This window comes from Apteryx rowi, unplaced genomic scaffold, assembly GCF_003343035.1.
Source record: "Apteryx rowi isolate R43461 unplaced genomic scaffold, aptRow1 scaffold_289, whole genome shotgun sequence".
Taxonomy (NCBI): Eukaryota; Metazoa; Chordata; class Aves; order Apterygiformes; family Apterygidae; genus Apteryx; species Apteryx rowi.
This window is the reverse complement of record NW_020449296.1, coordinates 848,237-873,350: the sequence shown is the minus strand read 5'-3', so window position 1 is coordinate 873,350 and position 25,114 is coordinate 848,237. Positions and strand designations below refer to the sequence as shown.

At 54.0% G+C, this 25,114-nt stretch overlaps 1 protein-coding gene across 2 annotated transcripts in view; it reads left to right on the top strand.

The window, feature by feature from the left end:
* Nucleotides 1–25,114, top strand: part of CNTFR (ciliary neurotrophic factor receptor) — a 235,976-nt gene that overhangs the window by 116,599 nt on the left and 94,263 nt on the right. For both annotated transcript variants that reach the window (XM_026069197.1, XM_026069196.1), the window contains one exon: nucleotides 18,123–18,204. In XM_026069197.1, the coding sequence (XP_025924982.1) occupies nucleotides 18,123–18,204 (82 nt within the window). The remainder of the gene's footprint in view (nucleotides 1–18,122; nucleotides 18,205–25,114) is intronic.

Sequence of the window (25,114 nt, the reverse complement as noted above, 5' to 3'; positions counted from 1 at the left end):
GGTGATGGGAAGCAGGGCAACGTGCCTCAGAGGTGGTGGAGAGCTTGGGGCTGGTGGCATGAGAAGCATCTGATCCTCCCACTTGGTCCTGTCCAAGTGGGCTGGAGGAGCTCTGGGCTGGCTTGAGGGGCTCTTGATGCACTCTCAGCACTTGGAGCACATCAGATATGTTATATGTTGACTCCACAAATGATGGTCTAGAGAGCTGGTGACCCAGGATGGAAGTGGCCAAATGAGCTCCTGTCACCATGGCAAGTGGTTGTCACTGTTTGCCTATGTGGGGCCCAGTAGTTCAAACTGCACTGTGGAGTTTTCCATCAGCTGATGCATGCTGGCACCTCCCGTCCGGTTGCCTCGAGCCACCTCCGTGCACACCCCACCGTGCTGTGCACCAGCTCTGCCCTGGGAAAAGGATCCTCCAGAGCCAGGACAGCTCTGCCATCCCCCAGCATCAGGAAGAGACTTGCGCTGTGGTTTGGCCTGTCCTGGGAAGTGTCAAGCTACTCTCTCTCAGGATGCGAGCACAGCACTTGTCCCGACAACACGTCCCCTTCAGCAAGGACTGGCAGGGAAGGGGCTGATCGGAGAAGCTTGCTGGGCCCTGTCAGCGAGCCTGCCTGCCTCCTGCGCCTCACCCAGTCATGGGTCCCTCAGAGACATCCTTTCTGCGACGTCCTTTCATTGGCACCGATGCGATGCTTCTCGCTCATCTGACCTGTGATTTGATCACCTCGATCATCCGTGYCGATGCGACGTGAACCCTCGCAGTGCTCTCGTGATAGCGCACCTTGTACTAATACCAGCTAATCTCTTGCCTCGCGAACTCCCATGAAGAGGTTTGCGCCCCAGCTGACACCTCTCCCGTGCTGCCTCCCAGCTCCCCCGACCTTGCTGCCGTCATCTCCTTGCCTTCCATCTGCCACGGCTGCCTCCAGAGGCAGCGAGGTTGAACTCCGCTGATTATCTTACGCTTGTAATTAGGGATGAACAAGGCTCTTTCCACAGCTCYTGCAGCCCCTCTCTTGGCCCTTGCCTCCAGGGCTCAGTCATACTGCAGCACATTCCCCAGGGCTCTGCGAAGCACCTACCATGGCCAGGTTTTTCTACCCTGGTGGCTTCCCTGAGCTCCGTGTCCCCCCAGGTGCTTCTCAGCAGGAGCTGGGGTAGGAGGGCTCCTGTTAAATCCTGTCCCTGCTCGTTGCCGGACCTCCGATACCACTACTGTTGGGTCTGTTCAGCTCCGCCATGTCCAGGGGGGTTGGGTGAAACAGTCCCTGTGAGCAGGCAAACCACCCGAACGGGCTGCAGGGACCCCCCTGCCTTCGTGGCAAGTCACAGAGGCCTCTTGCTTTCATATTTAGCATTTGGCTTTGATAGTCCACCGGGAAAAAACACGCCTTAGAGCAACAGTGCTGGCAGAGCTGTGCAGCAGCCGGCCAGCAGCCGCCCTCGCCTCCAGCCACCTTTCCGGGCTGTCGGCTCGCAGACGCGAAGCAGGGCTGGCCTGGTTTCCGGAGCAAAACTCAGGGGCTGGGGAAAAAGCTGCTGGGGTCTTGCAAAGAGGGAGCCTCTCCTGGCTGAGCTTTTTTTCTCCCAGGTAGTCCGATAGGAACCGGGGCCGTCTGTGGCTGTTACRGACCCAGGAGCCTTTTCATGGGAGCGGTTTGCCTGGATGCTGGCTCTGCCTAAATTCTCCCTGTAAAGCCGCAGCTGGATGCGAATGTCCATCCCCGTTCTCTGCCCTCATGCCCTGAGCGTTTCTGCTGTTGGGTAGCTGCCGTGTTTCATCCCCGAGGCGCAGGCGGTGGCTGTAAAGGAGYGATTCCAGCACGCGGGATGCCAAGCAGCTCTGGGACCTGTGGGGTGAGGGTGGTGCAGCGGTGCACAACGGTCCTTTGCTGGCATCCGTTAGGATGCAAATGTCGGGCGGCTTCAGACAGTTGGTGATGAAGCACTTCTGTTGCAACRAATTTGCTGCAACGAATGTTGCTAGGTAGGAACGCATAAGTATATCCACCTCAGTTGCTGTACCCGGTAAACCGTGAGAAATTAATAAGTTGTCTGCACTGACTGATGTCACTTGGGGAACGAATTGGTTCCCGGGCTTGGTACCAGCATTTGTGTCTTCCCTCCCTTGCTGGGCTGAAAACAAATTTGATTTTAATCACTGAGTATTCATTTAGTTTTTCTGACTTTAAATAGTAAAATCTCTCTTCAAGAGTGCATCTTGTTTGCTCTTTCACTTTCAGCTGGAGACCTGGAAAGAGCCTGAGAGCTGAGGATGTCGCCCAGATATTGGCTAGAGCCAAGGCTCACCTGAGAGCAGCAATACATTATTAACTCGGGGTCTGTCAGAGCTTATTGCCTTTGGTGGGGCAAGGCTCAAAAGGGATCGGTGTTTCCAAAGCAGYGTTTACCTCATGGCAGTCATTCGTTCGGCCACCAGCAGTAGAAAGAGCCGTCTCTGGGTTCGGGGTGGGTTTTGGTCTCAAACGTGCTCTTAACGGGTTTTGTGTGTGGAGGTGCCTGTGGATTGGGGTGGAGCGCGTGGCTCCTAGCTGGGCTTCAGGTGAGACCCTCATATGAGTGGAAAGTCTTTGCARACCTGGAAAGTCTTTGCACTGGTTTGAGGCTCTTTGGGATAGCTCCAGGGTCTTGGGATGCTTTTAAGCCAGGGCTGTGCATGCGGAGACCCTGGAGGACATGGATTTCCAGCCCCGAGGTGCTGCGGCTGCGCAGAGCCAGCGTGCCGGGGCGACCCGCGCGCTGCCCTCAGCACCCGCCCCGGGCCACCACGGCTCAGTGCTGTGTCTCCCTCACCCCCCCGGTGCTGCTTCCCCATGGCAAACAGCTAATACCCCCTAACGAACATGCTAATTTAAGAGCTGTTAAAGCCAGGGGCCAGCGCGAGGTCACAGTCCACACAAACAGATGGTGTTTTGTCCTTGATAATTAAATTTTCCTGTAGTTTTGGGCGAGAGACTTTCTTGCCTTTTATTTCAGCACAGCTGCCTCGAACCGGCTCCGTTTCTTCCTCCCCACCCTCTGCTTGCTCGGAGCAAATGCAGTCTGTGTGTCAGGACCGGGAAGGGGCTGGGGTCTTTCCGGGAGGGGTTTTTGGGGATGCCTGTTGAGCTTGTCAAAGTGCTTTTGGGACAGACTGGTGCTGCTGCTTGCACGGCCCCGGCTTCCCGCCGTGGCCATGGTGGGGCCTTCCCTGCTCGCCGGCTCCACCGAGGTGGGAGCCCCTCCACTCTCAGGGGGCTGCTGGCAGTGGAGACCCCCCGGCCTTGCTGGCCCCAATCTGGGCCACCCCTGCAGGAGGGCAGGATTAGTCCATCCCTGCACTGCCACTATCCTGGTTTGTCCTTGGGGCATCGTGGAGCATCCCTCTGCCTCAGTTTCCCCCAGCTCAGCATTTTGCAGCATGCCAACAAGCCAGAGAAATTGGGTCAAGCCAGGAGAAGCAATGACTGCCAAGCCCCGTCTCACCTTGGGGTGGACAGCGCTTCTCTCCAGCCCTGGCTTTTCCCCGCCATGGCTCTGGGCAGTGTCTCCGCTGTGGGGAGGGAGGCAGGTTGGAGCGCCCACGCCACACTGGTGCTGGGACCAGGCGTTAAAGCAAGCACTGCTGGCCTCAGCAGCAGAGGAGAGCAAAGCTTTGCAATGAGCTGGTGCTGGACAAATGCCCCCGCTGTTGTGTCCACGCCATGTCCCCAGGGTGGTCCTCGGGGCCTGGAGAAGGAGCTGCGGCGGGCTGCAGGTTGGTGGCCCCGGTGCCAACAGCTGCCCGGCTGTGAGCGGAGCAGGACCCGGGGCTGTTTGGCGGTGGAGGCGGTTTTGAGGCGTCGCGGGGAATGCTGTCCAGGAAACTTTCCCATGCTCGCGGCGTTGTTTGTCAACTCATGGCCCAAGTGCTCTGCAGATGTTTGGAGTCAGATGCAGCTTGCGGAGCTCATGGAAACCTGCGAGCACGAGGCGGGCAGGCAGAATCCGCCCGTGCAAGCGCTCCTGCAAGCCCTCCTGGTGAACGTAGATCCCCCAGCAGAGAAGGTCTTTTGGGCAGGAGATGGGAGGCATGCGGGCTCTTTGCTGGGGGATGCATCCCCTGGCACATACCCGGCGGCGTGTGCCAGGGAGGCTGCCGGGGAGCTGCTCTGCCTTTCCTGGCTGTATCCAGCCCCAAGACGAGGAAGGGTGTTTGTGCGGTGGGTAGAGCTGAGCCAGCATCCCGGGTATGCGTTACGGGGCTGGAGGTGGGTGGGGATGGTTGGGAAATGCGGAGGCCGCCGAGAAAAGGATGGGTGGGAAGCGATGGAGCAGCTCGACAAAAACCTGGCAGCCGCAGCGGTGCTGCCATGGGTCCGCGGAGGTGGGGTGAGTGTTGCTCGCGGCTGCTCCCAGGGGGCCGGAGAAGCCTGGGAGCTGGGACGCTGCCGGGTGGCAGCGAGGACCCCGAGACCATGGCGGGTGGCATGGGGAGCCGGGGGGCTCGCAGAGGGTGCTGTAGGGCAGGGCCTGGGGCAGCTGCGGCGCAGCTGGAAGTATTTCGCGATGAGCCGTGTGCAAAACAGCTTGGCGAGCAAGCACTCCGACGGTGGCGCGCCTTTCATCCCGCTCGCTCGCCCACCCACAGCGGCAGTCCCACGTGGCGTCCCATCTGCCCTGGCAGTGAGAGCCTGCAACGACTTGGGGGGCCACTGCACCCCGCGCGGCAGCGGGCAAGAGGGGAGGGCTGGGCGCTCAGCCTTGCCAGTGCCTGGGTCCTTCGATCTTCCCAACGCAAAGCTCTCTCTAAGCTGTTTGCTGCCCCTGTGTCCTGGACCCACATCCTGTGGTGCCAGGGGGGAGACTGATGTGCCAAGAGATGCTGGCTCAGCATAGCCGGCAGCATGGATGGACGGCTTGCAGAGCGGGGAGCCCAGTGTCCCCCATGGGACCTGTACGGGAGAAGAAAGCAAGCAAGGACTGGTGGGGAGCACCCATTCTCCGGTGTCCTGAACCCTCTGCTTCCCTCCTTGGGCCCGGGAAGCCACCCAGCCCCTTCCCTGCCCTGTTCTTCTGCCAATTTGTAGCACTGGCATGTGGGAAGAACGCAAGCAAAGCAAATCATCCCAAGGCATCTCGAGGGAGGTCTTTCCAAGAGTCATTGTAGTGGCTTCCTCTGCACCAGGCACTTCAAAAAAAGCCCAAATAAAAACACGCCAAACAAAACCAGAATTAAAATGCCCAGCAGGCTCTGTGCAGCTGGATGCTCCCTCCCTTGTACTCCCAGCTGTCCTGTTCCCTCACCAGACAAGGTGGGCTGCTAAGGTCCCTTCTGGATTGCTTACTCCGATCCTGTTCATGTCCTCATCCCCCTGCAACACGAGCTTCAGGATCTCATCCTTATCCAGCTCTGTCTCAGGACATTAGAAAAAAGTGACCCTGCCCTGCTTTCTGAGCAGCGATGCCATGGATTCAGGCCTTGGCTGGGTTCATTGCTGTAGCTCTGCCTGGCTTGGGGACATCATCGCTGGGAGTACCCGATTGATACTGGGGCCAAGCCAGCAGAGTCCTGCCTGCCACTGGCCGCATCTAGTGCTGGAGAGAGCGGGTCCCATGCTGCAGGATGTCAGTGCTGGGGTTGGGGCAGGGACCTGACGGCTGCATTCAGCATGTCCCTGCACTTCAGCAGTGCAGTGCCTCTTCGCCTTGAGGGCTGTCTGGGGTGCTGGGGTACCCTAAAAGCAAGCAGCTGTGGGCTTAGATCCATTGCCTACCCCTGTATCTAGCCCCTTGCATCATGAGTGCTGCAGAAATGGACCTTTGGAGCAAGGCTGGGCTGCTAACAGACCCAATATTCATATTGCAAACTAACCCCTCTTGCCTCTGTGCCGCCAGGGGCACGCATTCGGGGGCAGACCTCCTCACCTGAAATTCCCCGTTCTCAGTAACCAGGCTGTGACTCCCAAAGCTTAGAAACCCTGTGCTGCCCTATGCCACGTCTGCTCTGCCACGGGCGTCCAGCTGATGAAGGAAGTCTGGAAAACAAGCTTTGTCTGTCCTCCCAGTAGCTAATCTCCAAAGCTGTGTCTGTGCTGGGATTTTAGCCAGCAGCACCAATGCAAACCCCTATCAGGAATCCAATTCACACTCACCTAGCACTAAACGAGCACAGAGATGAGTGAAGAGCCTTTCCCTGCCGGTAACAAAGCTGCCCTGCGTGTCCTGTTGCTTGGTGACCCCAGCTGCACACTGAGCACAAAGGCTCAAAGACAACCTGATGCACCTTGATTGAAAAAGCAAATGCAGGAGCGATTTGGACTCTTTGGGTCTGATTTTCCAAATGGGTCCATGCCACAGCAAGAGAAAGATTTTTGGAAGCAAAATGTTAGTGCTTCATTTTCAGCTTCATGTCCCCCCCCCCCCCTTCCCTCTCTAATTTTATTTTTCCCTTTCCTCTTTGCTGCACTTAGGACAGCATATGACTGTGACACATTCTGGGTTTTAATGCTGTGATGTTTTTCACTGCCCTCAAGCTTTGTTTTTAAGGGGAATTTGGGAGTTCATAAAACAGCCCAGCCACAGACTTTCCTCAAAGCAAAACCGAGGGTTTTGAACAAAATCATGGGTGTTTCGAAGGGCAATACAGCCCTGAGATCAAAAATAAGAAAAGTTGCAAGCATTTGCCTGGAAATTACGAAGTGAACCCAAATTGAACCAGCAGGGTGTTCCTAAAAAGTTTGGAGTTGTTTGCTTGGGGAGGGGGAGTTGCTTTGCTTTTGTATTTTGTTTTGTTTTTTTCCCCATCATTAATTTTTTATTTTTGTGACTGGAGACCGGAAACTTAAAGTGCTAAAATTCAGTGGGATGAGAGCTCATTCCTGCAATAATCACAGCCTGGACAGGCATGGAGTGTGCCGGGATCTGCCTCAAATGAGCTGTTCTTGTGTGATTTCTCCAGCTTCCAGGAAGGGGCATTAGGAAATGTCTGAACGGTGAGCATCTCCCATCTCTCTCTGAAATGAAGGCTCCTCTATCTTATCTCTTATCATTCTCCTTACTACATTATATGGCAGGCCCATCTGTCACTCAAATCTTGCAAGGATCTCCTAGCATGGATCTGCCAGTGCTAGGGTTTGCTGTCCCGGGAGAGCCTGCAGGCAGCACCAGCCGCCAAACAAAGTTGAGTAAAAAGGAAGAAAAACAGAGCAACAGTCAACATCGTTTCCCTGGGATGCTTCTAAATCCAAACTGTTTTCCATCTCAAAGATTGTCTGAGTGTGAGTATTGGGTGTGAAGGACTGGGGCTCCTCTGCTGTTTCTCGGCTGTGTTTCCTGCCCTGGTTGCACCAGAGCCCGTGAGGAGTAGACTCGGAGGCAGTGTTTCCCAGCAGCCTCCACACATGGGGATTCAGGCCTCCTCCTGCCCTCCCATGCTTCCTCCCAGAGCCAATTTCTAAGAAGTGCGACGCTATTAGTATGCTGCGCTTTGTGTTGGCTTTTATCACCGCTGGAACAGATGGCTGGGTTTGGACCACTGCCCTCTGTTTGCAGATAGACCAGTTAATTTTGTGGCAGTTGCGAGGACAGGTACAAGCTGTGGGAAATGTCCCTCTTCAGGGCTCTGAGAAAGACACAGGGACCAGACGGCGGCAGGCAGCTGCCCACACTGCATGCATGTGTAAGGCAACGTTTCCCTGGTAGCGGCACCCGCGTGGAAGCGGCACCAAAGCGATGGCCGTGGAGCCGACAGCTATATATAGGCAGGTTCGCTGGAGATGTTCCCAGAAGCGTGCCTGTGCTACGTTTTTCTGACATTGCTCAAGAAGGTAGGATGTGCTTGGCAGAGAGCCACCTGACAAGGACGATGCGTTCGTTGGGTGGCCAAGGGTTTGCAAGGCCAATTTCCTTCCCATGCTCAGTGCGTGGGTTAGACACGTTTCAGGCACTCCTGCCTGTGTTTGTCCCTTGACCTCTCCCCAGGGACATGGTGTGGGCTGCAGAGTGTCATGATGTGGTAGACCTTACGTAATTATTTTGAGGGGACTTCTATGTATTTTTGTGAGAGGAAAGAAACCTGCCTTACTCCTGGAGCAGAAATCCCCCAGACCCTACAGCTGCAGGGCAATGACTGAGATTGGCCCTCACTGGGATACACCATGGGAAACCAGGGCAGGGATGCTGTAACCAGCATACCTGAGAGCCATTACAGTCTCTGGTACCCTCTGGACTTTTATGGATGCTATGGTCCCTGCCCCAGAGCGAGCACGTTGCCATGGTCCAAACCACAAGTGAACAAGTTACCTGTTCTTGAAGCCAGCTTCCCAGCCATCCAAAGACTCTCAGTCAGCCCGAAATATTTCATGGGCTGCTTACTCATCCTTGACTTGTCCTGTAGTATCTCCTAGAAAGTTGCTTAGGTTTTAGCTGGACTGATGCTCCCTCTAGGAGAGCCTCTTTCTTCATCTCCACAGGCTAGGCAAGAAGCTTTAAGGCAGCTACGTTTCTTATTCAGGCATTTTGCCTGGGTATGAAAGGTAAGTGACTCCAGGCTTGTGTGCATGTGTGGTGGAGCCAAGAGCACCTCAAACTTACAGTTTGAGATACCCCATTACAGGTGCATGTCTTCAACCAAAACAGTCAGGAAAGTTTTTCAAGGGCTTCCTCAACTCTAGCTTTGTCTTGTCTTGCTCAAGCCATCTTCGTCTATGAGTCAGCTTGCCCAGGCCAAGGGCACCTTGATGATTGGGGTAAGCTGTTGTGCATAATGTGTGAAGCAGCGTGTGTTGCCCAGCTGCTGTTATAAATGGGCGATCTGTCAACATCTGGCCTTGTTTAAATATCCAGAAGAGATGGAGCTTGCCTAGAAGTCAGCCTTATCTTGGGCTGGGCTGTCCTGACCTCCGTGACTGTCATTGCAGCAGGAGCTCAGCTGTATGTGGGGGGAAGGTGGCTTGGGAAGGAGAAATGCTAGTTCTTCTATGGGAGTAGGAATCGGCTCTTCTTGGCTGGGTGTGTGGAAGGAGCAGCTCCGTCTCAGAGAAAGGCCAGTCTGGTTATTCCCTGACTTACAGCTTACACTGGCTGATGGCACCTTCCCCTGTGCAAGAGCCGCTCATCCACAGAGCCATGCACAGTGATGAGCAGGTGGACAGTGGGCAGAGGATGGAAGAACATCCTGTCCCGTGGATCTTGTCCCTTCCTCAATGCCAAATGACCATGGGTTGAAGATAGAATTTGGGGCTCGGTGACCTGGTCCTGTACTTTTCATACTTGCTTTGTGAGTTTGGTCAGATGCCTTCCCCTCTCCATGCCTGTTCAGTCTCTCCTAGACCATGCGTGTGCTGGAGGACAAGAAGAGTCTGTTCATGTACAGCACCTTGTACAGAAATGTGTGGATCCAGCTGCACTCCTAGATGGGACTGTCAGAGGAAGGCTGATTGAGGGGCTCTTCTGTGGGGTGATCCTTCCTCCATGTGTCCTCTCTTTTGGCATTTTTGTTTCATTATAGGAAAGGGAAGAAGTGGAGGGAGGAAAGTAATAGTCCTCAAGAGCAGTGAGCATATTAACTTCGCCTGGCCCCAGTAATCCCCATGGCACTCTCCATCTGGGGGAGCAGTGCTAATCACCCTGTTGACAGCGTGGGCTTAAATTAGATTTAAGAAGCTCTTTCAAGTGGAAGCAGCTCTGACCCTGCAGGTAAGGCTTTCTGAAACGCATATTATGGAGATGATAAAGCCCATCTTTTCTCTCCTCTTTCTAAGCAACAAAGTGAGGTTTAGCTTTGACAGGGACATTGTGAGGCCAGGGGTTTTAGTGCTATTAGTAAGCCTCTTGTGTAAGACATTAACAGACAAGGATTTTGTTCTCTCTTTTCCCTCGCCTTCCTGCGGCAGGAAGTCTGCCTTCGAAAACGAGATGGCACTCGGTGCTTTCAGGAACACAAGAGGCAGAAGTGGCTGAGCACACAGGTATAATCCGTACAGGAACCAGTGCTGGATGAGCGATGAGATGGTGGATGCTTGTGGGGCAGCTGAGGATGTCATGCCCATTAGAGTGCTCCACTGCTCATCTTTCTGGCACATGCAGCTCTCCAGGAGCCCATGGAAGAGCTGGCCTGAGCTAGGAGCTGGAGGGACGCTAGAGAAGCTCCAGCTTCCAGATCCCTGGAACTGGAGGAAAGCTGTGATCTCTGCTAGCGAAGGACTGGGCTGAGCAATAGAAGATGACTTTGCTAGGCCTGTTTCTATTGGGTTGGTGGCTGGGAAGTGTCTGCAGCATGTGTCTCCAGCGCAGACATAGTGTAATGTCTGCAGTACAGGCGTATCATAGCACCTCTGGTGCAGGCAGATCGTGGCATCTCCTGTTGGACAGGCATTTCAGAGTATCTGCAGTCAGCATCTGCAGTACAGGGGTATTATAGCATCTACATTTGTCATATGTAGTACAGGTGTACCGTAACATCTACGGTCAGCATTTGCAGTGCAGGTGTACTGTAGTATCTACAGTTGGTAACTGCACTACAGGTGTACCATAGCATCTACAGTCGATGTCTGCAGTACAGGTGTACCGTAGCATCTACAGTTGACCTGTGCAGTGACAGGCATACTGTAGCATCTGCAGTAGCAGTGCGACAGGGACAAAGCCTTTGGAACGCACTTGGCAAAGCTGGAGCAGAGACGCACAGGGAGGAAATGAGTTAATGGAGCTTTTTTCTTTCCTAGATCACCGCTTCAGAGCCAGGCCTTGGTAATAGCAGAATTGATGGGAAATTTCCCAGCAAAATGCTTTATCATAGCAAACTCTTGGTTTGGGAACTACATCTTCTTTTGCTGGATGAATCTGCTTTCAGAAAAGCGGCCTTATTTCTCTTTGCTGGGAGAAAGCTGTGGTAGGTGAGACTCTTGCAGAGTTTGAGCACTTAGCGTAGGGAGCTTCCACAAGTCAGGGAACAGCCCCAGCTGAAGCTGTTGGGTGTCTGGGGTAGGTCATGGAGGCACTGGCTGAATTGCAGGAAGCTTGAGAAGGTCTCGGGTGTCTGGGCTTGGAGCAGAGAATCGCTGACTCTCGTAGATGTTTTCAGGAGGTCAAACTGTTCCCAGCTAGCTCTAGCTGGTTGATGCCTTGTTACCAATGACTGTCCCAATGGCTTTGAGGGGGCTGTTAAAAGGGAACTGTAAAGGATTTGGCCCTCTGTTCTAAGTGAACTTGGAAGAGGACACTGGGACTGTTCAGCAGATGGTGGCATATTGTTTTCTGTCTGGATCCATGATCCCCTTCTCTCTTCTTACCAGGATCAGGACTGTCCTCATCCCATGATGTCATGCCAATGGCTGTCACATCACTATAGCCCTTCCATCCTGCTTGCAGCGGCCACCTCTGGTGGTCTTGTCTTCAGATAGATTTGTCCATGGATCCACATAGCCTGATCATATTCAGGGAAAAAATACTGGAAATACATTTGGTTTAGACTGCAGTGGTAGTAGCCGGAGGTGAACATGTTTATGTCCATGTTGAATTTTCTTCTCCTGCTAAGACTGGCCATGACTGATCTCATTGCCCCTGTAGCAAAGAAGCCAAGAGCTGAACAGGACCTGGGAGCTTGATCTCATTTTGCTGCTAGCTGAGTGGGAATTTGGGGCTGGGCTGAGAAGCAGCAGTGTGGAGGGAACTGTACTTCTGCCTGGATCCTGTGACTGAACAGAGACCTTCTGTCTAAGAGATGTTCTGTTTCCAGTATTAATTCCCACTGGCCTTGCAGATCTGGTGAAATTGTACATTGTGTCTCCGGAGTGAAGCATCCAGGCTAGAAGTTGCTGAGTACAAGTCTGGGATCTATTGCGACTGTAGTACCTCAGAGCCCTTGAAATGGTACCAAATAGGTACAAGAACCAGAATGGAGTTAATCCATCATTTACCTGCATGTGAATATGTGGGCAATACTAGCTTCATCCCCAAAAGCAGGACTGGCAAAGGCTACGAGGATGACGGAAATTGTAGAACAGCCTCTGTGGGAGGGATGATTGAGGAAGCCAGAACTCTTGAGACATATGCAGAGTCATGGGAAAGGCAGGTGAGGATCAACTGTTCACTGTCTCCTAAAATGAGAAGCAGGGGACAGCAAAGGAAGACTGCAGGAGGTCAATCCAGTGCTAGAGGAGGTGGATGCCACAGTGGAGGGAGATGGGCAGTGGGGCACTGCCATGGGATGTGGGGTGTTGCAGATGCTAAACATTTATGCATGCTGAAGGGAAACAGGACAGGTCCATGGAAGAGAAACCCACCAAATACACAGAAAAATATGTACGGTGGTAGCGTGTGGCTGGAGTCTGGGCAAGCACGTGGGGTATCCGACACTTTTGCTCTCTCCTTACCCCATCCCTAAACATGTGCACGAGTCTGTGGCTGAAAGCAAGTCTGGGTCTGATGCTGTGCCGCAGGTGTGTGTGGAGGAGCACACTGCTGAGCAGCCTCCTCCACACCTTTGTGCAAATGCGGTCATGCTCATGGAGCACTGGTATTGCTGCCCTGGAAGGAGCAGCACCCCAAGCTGAGGCGTGTGGGTCCTGCCTGCCTCCACGTGGGGTGGGTGAGCTCCTCTGGGGATACGTAAAGCCAAACCTCCTCTCAACTTCTGACCAAGGGCTGGTGATTCATTTTGTTTCTTCCAAATTTTTTCACCACTACTGGAAGAATTACATCCGTATATGTGCAGAGGTGGCGGTGGTGGGAAAAGCTGTGGGTGGTTTAGTCCTGATGCTATCATGAAATGGGAGAAACCTTACTGGAAGAACTGCTTGTACAGCATCGTTGTTCAGATCTCTGGTCTGAGGAGATTCAGGGATGGTTTAGTCAAATATCTAAGGTGTCTCAGGCTTGGACTCCCAGCTGTGTGGAGCTCTTCTTTTGTCTCGACAGCCAAGAAATGATTCACTACTGGGACAAAAGCAAATATTGTCCAAACTCTTTTCTGCAGCAGATTGAGCTTTCCACTGCTGGGTTTGCTGTGTAATAAATGCGGTTCCCCACCATCACCTTTCAAATGTTCCCTGCCAGAATGGGGACGCAGCCCTGAGACCTGCATATTCTAACACTGCTGGTGATACGCTGCTCACTGTCCCGTGCATCTGTGTGACAGGATATTGCCTTTTGTTAGCGAAATCATTAAACGAGCAACTACAGTAAATGGAAATTTGCATTAGAAGCACCTGCAGAAATTGTGGAGGTTTCGTTATGTGCTTGAAAAAAAAACATGGCTTTGGGCAAAACAGGCAAACAAAGCAAATACTGCATGGGAAATTGTGATTCGAGTGAGAGAAGAAAACAAAAAGTTGGTTTTCTGTCTAGATTTTTCACACTAAAATAGCTCTGGTTCCTGCCTGGCAGCAGGGCTCATGTCTGAAAAAAAAGTGGAGTTTTGTGGAGAGGAAAGTGGCCGAGAGATGAGGTTTCTGTGCCGGCACCGAGACTGCCTTTGTCGCAGCAGAGCCAGGACTCTCAAGGGAGCTGGGCCATGTCCCTTACCCCTCTCTTTTTCTACCTGTAAGTCAAAAGCATCACCCTCCTCCTCCTTCTCCTCCTCCTCCTCCTCCCAGAGCCTTCTGCAGCTGCTTGGCTTGGATCCTCAATGCTTTGGGGCAGGAATCGTCTCTTGCCATGTAATTTTGCAGCTCTGTGTCAGCACAGTCTGGCCACAGGTGAGGCTGGCAGGCACGCAGACAGAAACAGCAGTGATTATTTTAATGACTGATAAGATGAGGAGCAGCAGGGGACAGAAGGTGGCTTTCCTCTGGGGGAGGAACAGTAGATACGAGACGAGGAGCTTGACGGCTAACGATGTTATTGGTACTGATATGAGCCAACTTAAGGCTACAGCGCGCAGACCTCACGCTTCAAAGAGCAGCCTGATTGCCTGGGGAGTCAGAGGGACTTCATCGCGCTCCCGTCCTTCACGTTGCACAGCTGGATGCCATCTGCAAGGGCATGATGGCTGCTCTCCCCAGCTCTGTGTGGCAGCAGGCTGCCAGAGGTGGAGTGCAGGGTTAGATGGACTGATGGTGGGCGCTCTGGTGGGAGAGCCGTGGCTCCTCTCCCTTGGCTGTCTATCCTTGGTTGCTAGGTGTGTGTAGATCTCCATCAGCTTGGGGAAGTTGGAGCTGCTGCTGGAGACAACTTTGACCCTCCCAGCTTCTTCTTCTGCCCAGCGGCTTCCCCATTGCCATACGAGTGGCACCAGCTGGGGTGCTAGGGGGACCTGTGGCCAGTTTTAACCCCATCCCCTCATTTTTTAGTTAAAGTCCAGACCTGCTGGAGTCAGCTTGGATGTCCCAGCCCTGCTGCTGAAATCCCCAGTGCTGCATGTCTCACCTGCTGTCTCCTTAGGGGTGTTGGGTGCGCAGGGCTGTGGTAGGCAACGGTGTGGGCATCCCTACACCTGGCTTCTGGGGGGAATTGCTCCGTTGAAGACACCATTTGCAGCCATGTGTTGGGCTGTTCTGCCCACCACTCTGTTGCTGCCAGCCTTGTGGGGCCTGTGCTGGCATCTGGATTATCAGAGCTGCCTGCAGAGCCTGCCCTGGCCCTCGAAGGCTGCTGGAAAGGGTTGGGGCAGAGCCTCGGTGAGTAAGGAGCGGGAGGGAAGGTGGGTCCTGGGGTGGCTCCTGCCGCAGGATGGTCAGATCCAGCCTTGCTGCAGGCAGCTCTGGGAGAAGGGGACTGAACCTGGCCCCCAGCAGCTCCCGGGAGAGGTGTGAGGGGTGCAACCCCTGTGGCTTGGTCCCCCATCTCCCCATGCTGAATCCAGAGCAGWGCATGGAGCCTGCTCTTTGAATCCATATGGGAGTTAGTCCCTGTCCTAATCCATCTCTAAGCAGCTCCAATTCCTGATGGGGTAAGCCAATCCCGTGGCTTTTAGGGAATATTTAGTGAGAAGGGAATTTAAGATCAATAGGGAGAGTCAGTGCTAGCAGTTATGCTCTTGCTAGTGCTCCAGGTTTGCAGGCGCATATCTCTGCTGACCCTGCAGCTCCTGCTGCTCTCCGGGCTGCTCAGCAGCACTGTGTTTCAGTATTGCCCAGGGATTTGTAGCTTTGCCGCAGCTCTGCGGGTGTCCTGCACCCAGACGCTGCTGCGGGTGCAACAGGCGTGGCGTGACTTTGAGCAAAAGAGACCCTGCTGGTGACATGCACTGATTTGCCGGCCACCCCTCTCTGAGATAGCTGGGAGAGCCGAGCCCTGGAGCTGGTGCAGCGGGAGGGCAAAGCTGCTTAATTTATTTTCCTGGGTCAGAGCTGAGCAGGGTCTCTCTGCTCGGCAAAGGCTATGCTTAGGCCATGCAGTTCAGGGACCTTCTGGCCATGGTCTGGGTGAGTACAGGAGCGTCTGCCTTAATGTAGCACCTTCTGTCTCTGCCCTGATCTGTCCCTCAGCTCAGAGTCTGAGTCAGGGTATTTGTGGCTATCTAGGTGTGGGAGGGATTTGGGGGCCACTTCTTTAAACCGCGTACATTTATCTGAGAATCAGGTCTGGTGCGTTTTCTATCAGGACTGCCAAGGATTCCTCCTTTTTGTGGAAATACCCTCGAGTTCCTGCTCCCTTACCCCCGTTGCTGGAGGAGGCAGGTGGGGCGGCCCATGGGGGATAGAGGAGGGGCTCAGGGCAGAGGATGCTGCAACGCTCAGAGCAGAGGGCAGGATGCACTGCCGCGTGGTAGCATTTGGCTTCTGCAGGTGGGTCAGTCCGGCCCTGGGAGGGAACAAGCCTAGAAGGCTGCGGGGAAGCATGGAGGAGGTAGAGCATGTGAAAAAGAGGAGTAGGAGAGAAGAAGTGGCATGAATGATAATGACATTATAATTAGCACTTAGTGCTCCTCGCCCAGAGCTTTCAAAGGAAGGTCACCTTTATTATCGCTGTTTTACAGGCAGGGAAACTGAGTCACGGGGAGGCGGGAAGAGCGATTTACTCAAGGTCATCCGGGCGGCATGGGGCTGGGCTGGGAGCACAGTCTGGGTCTCGTGCGTCCGTCCTCTTCTGTCACAGCACGCCAGGGCCGGGCCTTGCTGCCAGCCCTTGCGGCACAAACCAAGAGCCGTAAATTCAGCAGCGAGGCCACTGGGAGGTCCCTGGTCCTTCTCTGCCCATCGCCTTCGCCATGGGCTCCTGTGGCTATTTCAGGTCCCACATCTCTCCTGGCCCTACTGCCCCTGCGGGGAGAGATGTTTGTGGCCAGGCTGGTCCAGCAGCATCCCCAAATCTGTTTGCAACATCCTCCCCAGCCATCCTTGCCTTGCCACTCAGCCCTCGTTGTCCTGCTGCGAACCCAAGGCCATCTGGGCTTCTGCAATGGCCACGTTGGGTAATGGATTATGTTTTGCTCTTTTTTTTTTTCTCTGGCCAGTACAGCTCCCCCTCTATTTAGGTCTAAATGGATGCCATCTGGCTAACGAGCCCATATTCATGTTCTAGATTAAAAGGCAATCCTCCACGCGTTACTGATACGGTGCTGTAGATTAGTGAGGTTTAAATGGTTTTGAAGGTGTAATTTGCTTTTCACGCATGGTGCTATTTGCCTTCTGGCAGGTGGGCTGATGGCCCGGCTCTCATGGTGAGGCAGTGCTCGCTGGGCTCTCCAGCCCTATGCCGGCTACAGGGTGGCCATGCAGCCTGTGACCTGTTGGCCTTCCCCATCATCATCCTCAGCAACATCCCTCGTGCACGAGCAAGACAGCAGCCTGCCTCTGCCACAGCCCTGGCTCCAAGAGATGCAGAGCCTAGGCGTCCCAGAGCATCTTGCCTATTGCATCTCCATCTCCATCTGCCTTTAGCGGGGACGCAGCTGTTGCAACATGGTCCGTGCTAGCCCTTCCCTGTGAGCGCACAGCAGATTGCAAGGCCCCTTGCCTTTTGAGCAGGGCAAGGGGAGGGTGCACTTATACGCCTGACTTGACACCTGTGCCCAGATCTCCCCACCGTGTAGACTGATTCACTTGCAGCTTGTACAACTCCCTGTGCGCAGCTTCGTGTGTTCCTGGGCAGGGGAAAATCTGGGCCAGGCGCCCTGTGCTGCACTGTGCGCGGAGGCGTGAGGGGAGTCAAGCGGCTGGCACGAGCTGGAGAGGGGGGTCCGAGCTCTCCCTGCCCCGGCACACAATCCCGCAGCGCTAGCTGGTGCCTGGCCTTGGCCTCACTTGCCGGCAGTGAGTTCAGCCTGTTGCGACGATCTGGCTAAAATGCTTCCCCCTGCTCCACTCCCCGCGCTCGCCTCCTCTGCTCCGCGCAGTCACACAGGTCCCGCCTGCAGAAGGAGCCTTGCCACTTGTTTCTGCCAGCCGGCTCCTACCTCCACGCCCCGTTTTATTCAGCTGCAGAAATAATAAACTGGAGTGAGGGAGCTGTTTGGAAAGAGAGAGCTCGGCTGCGCTGGGAGCCTGATTCAGAGAAAAGGGCAGGTTCCCCCTCCCTGCTGCAGCTCCTGCCAACCCAGCTGGCTTCCCAGGCCAGCAGCTATTCAGCCACTGCGGAGACGCCAATGAGAGTTACGGTGTCTCTTGCATGCCCATAAATGCTGCTGCTGTTATATCAGGCCAGCGCGGTGCTCAGCGCTGTACAAGTAACACCAGCATCAGGAGAGGCTGGGTCTCCTCAGCGGCGTCCTATCCCTCTCCTCTCCTCTTTGGGGGGAGCTGGGCCTTAAGCATGGCACAGCCACCTGCCTGGGCAGCCGAGGGTGTCTGCAGTCTCTTCGTAGGCAGCATCTGCTCCTGGGGTAATGCTGCAGCTGCCTARGAGAGCCTAGCACCAGGGTTTGACTTTCTCAGGGGAGAAGTTGGAAACGAGGTGAGAGAAATGCAGCGTTTATGCAAGGCGTTATTGTAGCCTCTGGGCGCCTGGCTCTGCTGGCAGCTCCAGTGGAAAGTGCCAGAGGCCACTGAAGGAAGGAGAGCGTGCCGGCAAAATGCCTCTTTTTGCTGACAGTTCCCCTGCGGCCACGCCAGCGTCTTGCTTCGCGGCCAGCTCCTTGCAGCCGCACTGCTCCCTCCGTGTGCCCCTGCTGCGCCCCAAGACCGGCTCTCAGTGAGCCGCTGTGAGCTCTCTCGGGGCCCAACGCTGACTGCTGCTCCTTGTGTTTGCTTCCACAGATGGCTAATCCCGTGCCGTCAGCTTGCTGCGTGGTGCTCGCCRCGGTGGTGGTGGTGTATGCTCAGAGACACAGCCAGCAGGGTGAGTCTCTTCCGACATCTCCGACCTTGCGTTTCCCAAAAAATCCGGGTGTCGTTCCCCTGGCCGCTCTCCAGGGGCAAGCTGTGTGTGCTGCCCGGGGTTGCCTGATGTTACCGTTCTAGTCGTTGGCCTCTCCTCCCCTCCGTGACGCGTGTGCTCCCTCCTGCCCGCCACTGCTGGGCTTTGGGCAGCTTTGCCAGCAAAGCCTGCATCCCGCCAAGTGCCTGCTCAGATGGCCTTGTCCCCCTAGGTGCGCCTTGTCCTACCCAGACCTCTCTGTGTCTGGGATGCCCTTACTGCCAGGRCACCATCTCTAACCCCCTTGTCCCYGCTTTCGTGCATGCTGTGCTGTGCCGTCCACCTGTGAGGGAGTGGGAGTGTGGGAGGAGGCAGCCCAGTGCTTCGTCCTGCTCTCGTCTCCTGGGGTGACTTTATGCTGGGGTGGGTGGTTGCTGGGACTGAGTTTCCACCTCTTGAAGCCCAGCTCGCCTGCTTCATCTGAGCCTGTGGCCAGCACCCGCACTCAGAGTTGGCCCAGCTGCACCCACCGCTAGCTCGCGCCTCTCCAGGTCAGTGGAGCATTGGGGCTTTCCTTAGTGACGGCTTTACAGAGACTAAAGAGGCGTTGAGAAGTTGGAGCTGGAGGACCCAGGAGGGTTTGGGGACAGCTGGTTGGGTCCCACCTGTGGGGCCACCTATGGCAACCCTGCAAAAAAGGGCAAAAAGGGGGAAGCCCAGAAGTCACTTGCTTTGCTGGCAGCTAGCCTGCCTGTAGTTGCTCTCTGTGAATCATAAAGGGGAATTTTGCTGACTGGCTCTGAAAGGGACAACTGTGCGTCCCTGGGCTCTGTGGGATTGATGAACCCAGCCAGAGCATCCCGCTGAGCTGGCAGAGTGAATGAGAGAGCTGGGACTGTGCTGGGGTCGTCCGTGTGTGCCTCCCCCTCCAAGACCTGGATGGGGAGAGCAGTGGGTCATTCGGCTCTTGAGAAGGGAATTGGGCCCCTGCTTAACCGACAGCACAGAGTACACATTCCCATCCAGTTCCCACGTGGAAAATTAGCTCTTAGAGCCTGCAGTTCAAGTGCTGCTACTGTTGGAGAGGCAAGAAGAGTTGCTCTAAATCCGGCTGGGTGGTTTTACATTGCTGGAGGCTCCCAGAGATGGCAGTCAGGCCAGTTTGTAAGCTGACAGCCCTGTTTGCTTGGACACGAAGCAGTTGGGGTCCAGTGGCACATCCCCAACGCATAGTGCCAGTCATGCTCTGGCAACAGGGAGAGCCTGCCAGGTGGTGTTGAGTGAGCAGTCCCAGCACCTTCCTGGGGCGCCTGCTCAACGTGTTTGGGTGCTGAGTGGTGGAAGGAGCTGGGGTAGAGGTGAGCTGTGTGCTGCTCATGGTGGTGGGAYGCTTTCTTCAGAGAACTGAGGCTGCCAGGACCTTGAAAGACCCAGGGTAAGGCTGCCAGAGCATCCCTTGGATGTATTGTGTTGCTTCCGCCTGTGCTGCGGGGATAGCAGCCCAACCCTGTCACACAGATAGATGCGCAAAAGACAGAGGTGCCAGGTATTTCAGGGATATGCACTGTGGAAATGTGTTGTCTAGACAGAGGAATGAATCACTAATTCCTGCCAGCACTGGCCAGGGCTAAACATTTCACTGTTGGCAGGCATGTGCTGGTGCTGGGAGAGTGGGCATGGATAAGGCTGCTGTTCCAGGCCCTTGGCTCCTTGATCCCACAGGATTCAGGGATTTGGCAGCTTAGCSTCCCCCTCCCTCCATCCCTCCTCCTTCCCTCGCCCTGGCTGCATTAGGCAGGGAGGTGTCTTGGGCACCAGCTCTGAACAGGAGCTGCTGAAGGTTGATGGCATCAACGGGCATCTGGACTCYGTGCATGGATAAAACAAGGCTCCCTCCAGCTACAGTAACTAGAGAGGCTGCTCTGCAATGGAAAAGGGCTCTAGGGGAGGTAAAAAGGAGTTTGAGGCCACAGAGCGAGAAAAATAGGGCATAAGAGCTGGAAGAAGGCTGGTGGGGCAGTTCCACATCTGCCTGAAATCTAGTTGTCCCCCTGAGGAACTGTGCCCTGCATCCCTTATGGACACCTCTCCGAAACGCTATTGTGGTACTGGGAGGGAGCCATGGCTCTGGGCATGTGCTTTGGAGCAGAAGGTCTCCTGCCAGGCCCCGTCCCCGCTGTGTCACAGCCCCTGGCACCTGGCTCGCAGAGCTGGGAGAGGCCGTGGTGCTGTGGCCRGCATTGGGAGCGCCTGTCCCATGCTGGAGGACAGACAGGTCTAAGAGCCAAGACAACCTACGTCCCGACTGAGCGGAGTGGGGGAAATGTGCTGGCATGAAGTCCATTTGTAATGCGACTGAGGCATGTTCGACTTTAATAGCTCATGAAGCACTTTAGGAGATGCATTAGCACTGCATACTTGCGTGAGGAGGATGTGACAAGCTGCTAAATGTGCACGAGCACAGCTCTGCGAGGCCAGGCACCTGCTCCTGGCTCTCATGTGCACCCTGGTGATTACTAAAGCATCCTACAAAGTGCCACATGAATTAATAATGGCAGTGCTGGGCTCAGTGGAGGTGAGGTTGCTCATGTGTTAATTCCTCTGCTGCTCATCTTTGGCCCTGCTCCTCAGAGCTGTGAGACTGAAGGGTGAATTTGTCTGAGACGCAGGAGCCGAGGAGCTCCACAGACTCTGAGGTTGGGGTGCTGGAGGAGGTCAGAGCTAAGCAGATGTACAGGAGCTGCTGTTCCTGGGTATCTTTCATCCCTCTGGTCCTCCCTGAGTACATCCCCAGGACAGTCTTGCTCTGGAAGACAGTTTTCTTCTGGTGATGCCCTGTACTCTACGCTCGTTTTTGGCAGTGCACGCAACGTACCCTGAGGCTGGGTACCTGCCATGSCTAAATGCATGGTCCTTGCAGAAGGGAACAGGCTATGCTGCCAGCAAGATCACTCCCTGCAAGCAGGCAGCAGCAGGAGCTGAGATACGGAGCTCCCTTGCTTCACACCTGCGGCAGGCTGCTGAAGATACAACTGTGGCCAGCCCRATGGGCACCGCCGCAAGCTAGAGCTATCAAACTAGGATCACTCTCAGCCTTCCTCTGCCACGGTGCCTTTGGCACCTGGGAGGCGCTGTGCTGCATTCTGCTCCAGTGTCGACGCTGTTTTGGGGCAGCTGGAGTGGACCTTGGGTGTTGCTGAAGCCAACAGCATAGCGGGGAGACAGCAGCTCCTGTTACACAGGAGTTACACAGTGCACTCACTGCTAATCCAATTGCTGCTAAACCAATCACTCCATGCCGCTAATCCCATCACGCTGGGTGGCTCTGGCGGTCTCTGCTGATGYGCTCGGTCTCACTGAAGCTGGGCCAGCGTGGGTGGGATCGCTGCGGCTCGAGCCGACATTGCTTTGAATGCATGTCCTTCGCCCAGCCTGGCCGTGGCAGCAGGCTGATGCTGGGCCCCCCTGTGGGGCTTGCTGAGTGAGTGGTTGGGGCATGTGTTTTGCAGCAGAAGCAGGAAAGGGAGCCAGCTCTGGGCATGGCTGGCTCCGGGGAGACCTGCTCTGCCTCTGGGTGTCCCTGCCAGTATCTTCTTCCTCCCACAAATCTTAAAGCACCCRGCAAAGCAGAGGGGTAGACAAGAGTTGCAAGAAATAAGAGGGGACAGAGGAGGAAGAGCTGGCTAAAGGCCACACATCCCAATATCCTCCGCATTAGCTGGGGTAGCTCAGTTTTCCCTGGCCTTTTCCTTCTTGCATTTCCTTCTCTAGGCAGYAGTCATTGCTGATTTGTTTCAGAATATGGAATGGTGATGGGAAAACCACAGGGGAGAAAAGAAGTGATGCTGCCTGCTGTAACACGCAGCTTTGGTAGACTGGGTCTTCAGTCGTGTCCCCCATCAACACTGAGAACAGCACTGGCAGATACCCTACCCTGCAGAGATCCTCTCCGCAGCAGTGCTTAGGTGCCCTCAAAGGATGGGAAGAGGGCATGGCATGGAGACCTGGGACTTGGCCTAAACTCTTTAGCCTGGGAAATTTTTAGATGTTGGAGATGTATAGCCATGTGTCAGGTCACAAAATATTTGTGCATGGGTGATTTCAGCTCTTCCTAGCCACTGCCAGGACTGCTTGTGGCTGAAAGGARCTGTTATCCAGCTACAGAAATCCTGGCAAGAGGGAGCTCTCTTTCCCAGGCTCCTGCCATGGCCAAAGCTTCTTCCCCATCCATCAGCTCTGCCAGAGTTACATCCGCATCTGTCCCAGCCTGAGATTTCTCTGCTTTTAAAAGAGGAGTAATTCTGCTTTATTGATCCTCACCTTGCTGAATTAACTCACGTTTAAACAATAATTATGTTTTCACCCTGGAGAGAAGACAAAGAGATAAACGTCTCTGGAAATGAATGTGTTTCAGATGCCACATGCCGGGGTTAATTTATTGATGTGCGTAGAAGCTGCTATCTTCTTGCTTTCCCACCAGCAACAAGCAATTAGCCCCCATCATTCCTCAACCAAGGAAGAGAAAGAGAGATTTTGTTTCATTACTTTCCCTCCTCTCTTGCACCGTTCAGCCCTTGTGCTAATCTTTTGCAATCGGTTCTGCTGCAAAGCCTCCCGGGAGTTCCCGTTTGCATGCGCCTCGTTAGAAATGCTGACCACATTTCAGTCAAGGCAAAGTCTAGGCTGGTAAACAGCCTTCGCGATGCACAGCAAAGCGATGCAAATTGACTTCTCGATGAGAAACCAGCAGTATTTACCTCCCTCTCCGCCCTCCCTGCCTTGTCCAGCCTTCTCCATGTTGCGTTTGTGGGCCAGCTGGGATGTTACCAGCTCTTTCAGGGCCCTGCCTCCTCCTGCATTAAATGTCCCATCCAAGTCCCCAGGGCATCAGACTGGTGCAGTTAAACTTGTTGCTTTGGTTTTAAGGACATTCTTTGGGATTTGTGTGCATTTTCTGTGTAGAAGGTGGTTTGTGGATTTTTGCAGAAATATGTGGTTTGTTTGTAGATCTCCAAGTGGCTTTTGGTTGTTGTTTGAATGATGCTAAGTTAAGATACCTGTATCCAAACAGTTTGATGAGCTACCTAGGCCATGAGGCTTTTTCTGGCGTCTATGAGTTGGATGCACAAACAGGATGTTGTCTGAATTTCTCCAAAGGAGAGGAAACGTCAAGCCAAAAGAGATCTTAAGTTGCTCAGATCAGGTCCGTCTGTCTCCTGTAACGCTGCAGGGGGGGGTGGACAGGGATGTCACACATAGGCTTTGTGGCCAGTAAAGCTACAGGAAGTCATGGACTTAGGTTACAGCCTTTCTAGGCTTGGGTGGGATGTTCATGAATACTCCCTAACAGCATAGATGGTGAGACACTAGCATTAGCAATGCTTAAAACCTTCAGAGGGTTCTAAGAAGAGGTTGGATACATATTTGCCAAGGGTAACACACTGGCCGGGAGTGTCAGCTGGCCTGCTGTCAATCCTTCTGATTCTTTTGTGTGGCAATGCTACAAAATAATCTTTCTCTTTGTAATTTCAAAATTTCAGTATAATTGGGGTGGGTGAGAAGAAAGTTTGGGATTTTTTTTCCATCAACCTTTCTCCCTGTTTTTCAGCTGGAGTACTCCTATTTTTGCACAACACAATTTTCAGAAATGTCATTATGATATTCTTCCTTCTTACATCCCCTGCTGCTTTTCTTCAGCCCAATTTTACTATCTATTGCTAATGTCTGCTCAGCAGCTCAAGCAGTCTCAGGGTCCTTTCACACCTGCCCTGTACTAACAGTATGGCTTTGTTCCTGCTGATCACTTTGGAAACAGAGTTTGCAAAACGTGGGTGATCCAATCATTTTTTTCTGCTTAATTTAATCCCATTATTCCTGGTTATAAAGATTTGAAGCTGGCATATTGTTTGGCTGTGTAATCCATGACACATCCCTGTGCCACAGTGCGTAGAGCCAAGCGGGGTGTTTGGGAGAAACAGCTCACATGCTTGTCTTGCTCTTGTGCTCCTCCTGGCCTCCACTCTGGAAGGAGGCAGAAGGTACTATGGTTTTCTCTGTGGATTTTCTCTGGGGCAGCTGGTGCTGGTTGCAACCCAGAGCAGACGTCAGAGCCCTTGGAGCTCTGCTCTGAGTTGAAGCAGCAGGGTCCAGTGCCTGACACCCAGTGATACCTGCTCTGTGTGATTCTTCTTATATATAGCTGTTTTTTAGAACTCTCTCAACAAAGCCAAGCCCTCTCTGGTCCCTGCATTGGCTTGCATCAGCTGCTCCAGGGCAAGGTGCAAGAAGACCCGTAAGAGACAGAGCGTGATTCTCTGCCCCATCCGAGCCCTCAGTTACCAGCAGTTAGGGTTTGTCCTAGAGCTTTTCTAACGTCTTTGTTCTCCCAAAGACCCCCAAATTTAAGGGCAGGAGGAAGTGGTGTGAGTGCCTGGGCCAGAGACCATACTAGAGTGTCTTTCTGCCTTGGTGTGAAGAAGTGAGCAAGTCCTGTGGCACATTATCCACAGTCCTTCTCACCTAAATTTGGGAAGCCTCAGCATCCAGCCATTGGATCTCCTCGTGCCTTCCTCTGATAGATTTCAGAGTACAAAGATTTACCCCTGGCTAGGTACTTACAGACATTGACCAAGTTATGTTTTAATTTCCTTTGGTTGAGCTTACACTGGGCATCCTGCATTTCTCATTCCAAATTGTTTCTTGTTTCCTCCACATTGCTCCAGTCGGTCTTTACTGAACTGTTTCCAGTTTGTATCCATCCTTTCTGAAGTGTGTGCATCTGCTCTGAAGCCAGTACTGCAGTAGTGTCTCCAGATCTACATCCAGAGGATCTCTCCTCTCCTCTCCTCTCCTCTCCTCTCCTCTCCTCTCCTCTCCTCTCCTCTCCTCTCCT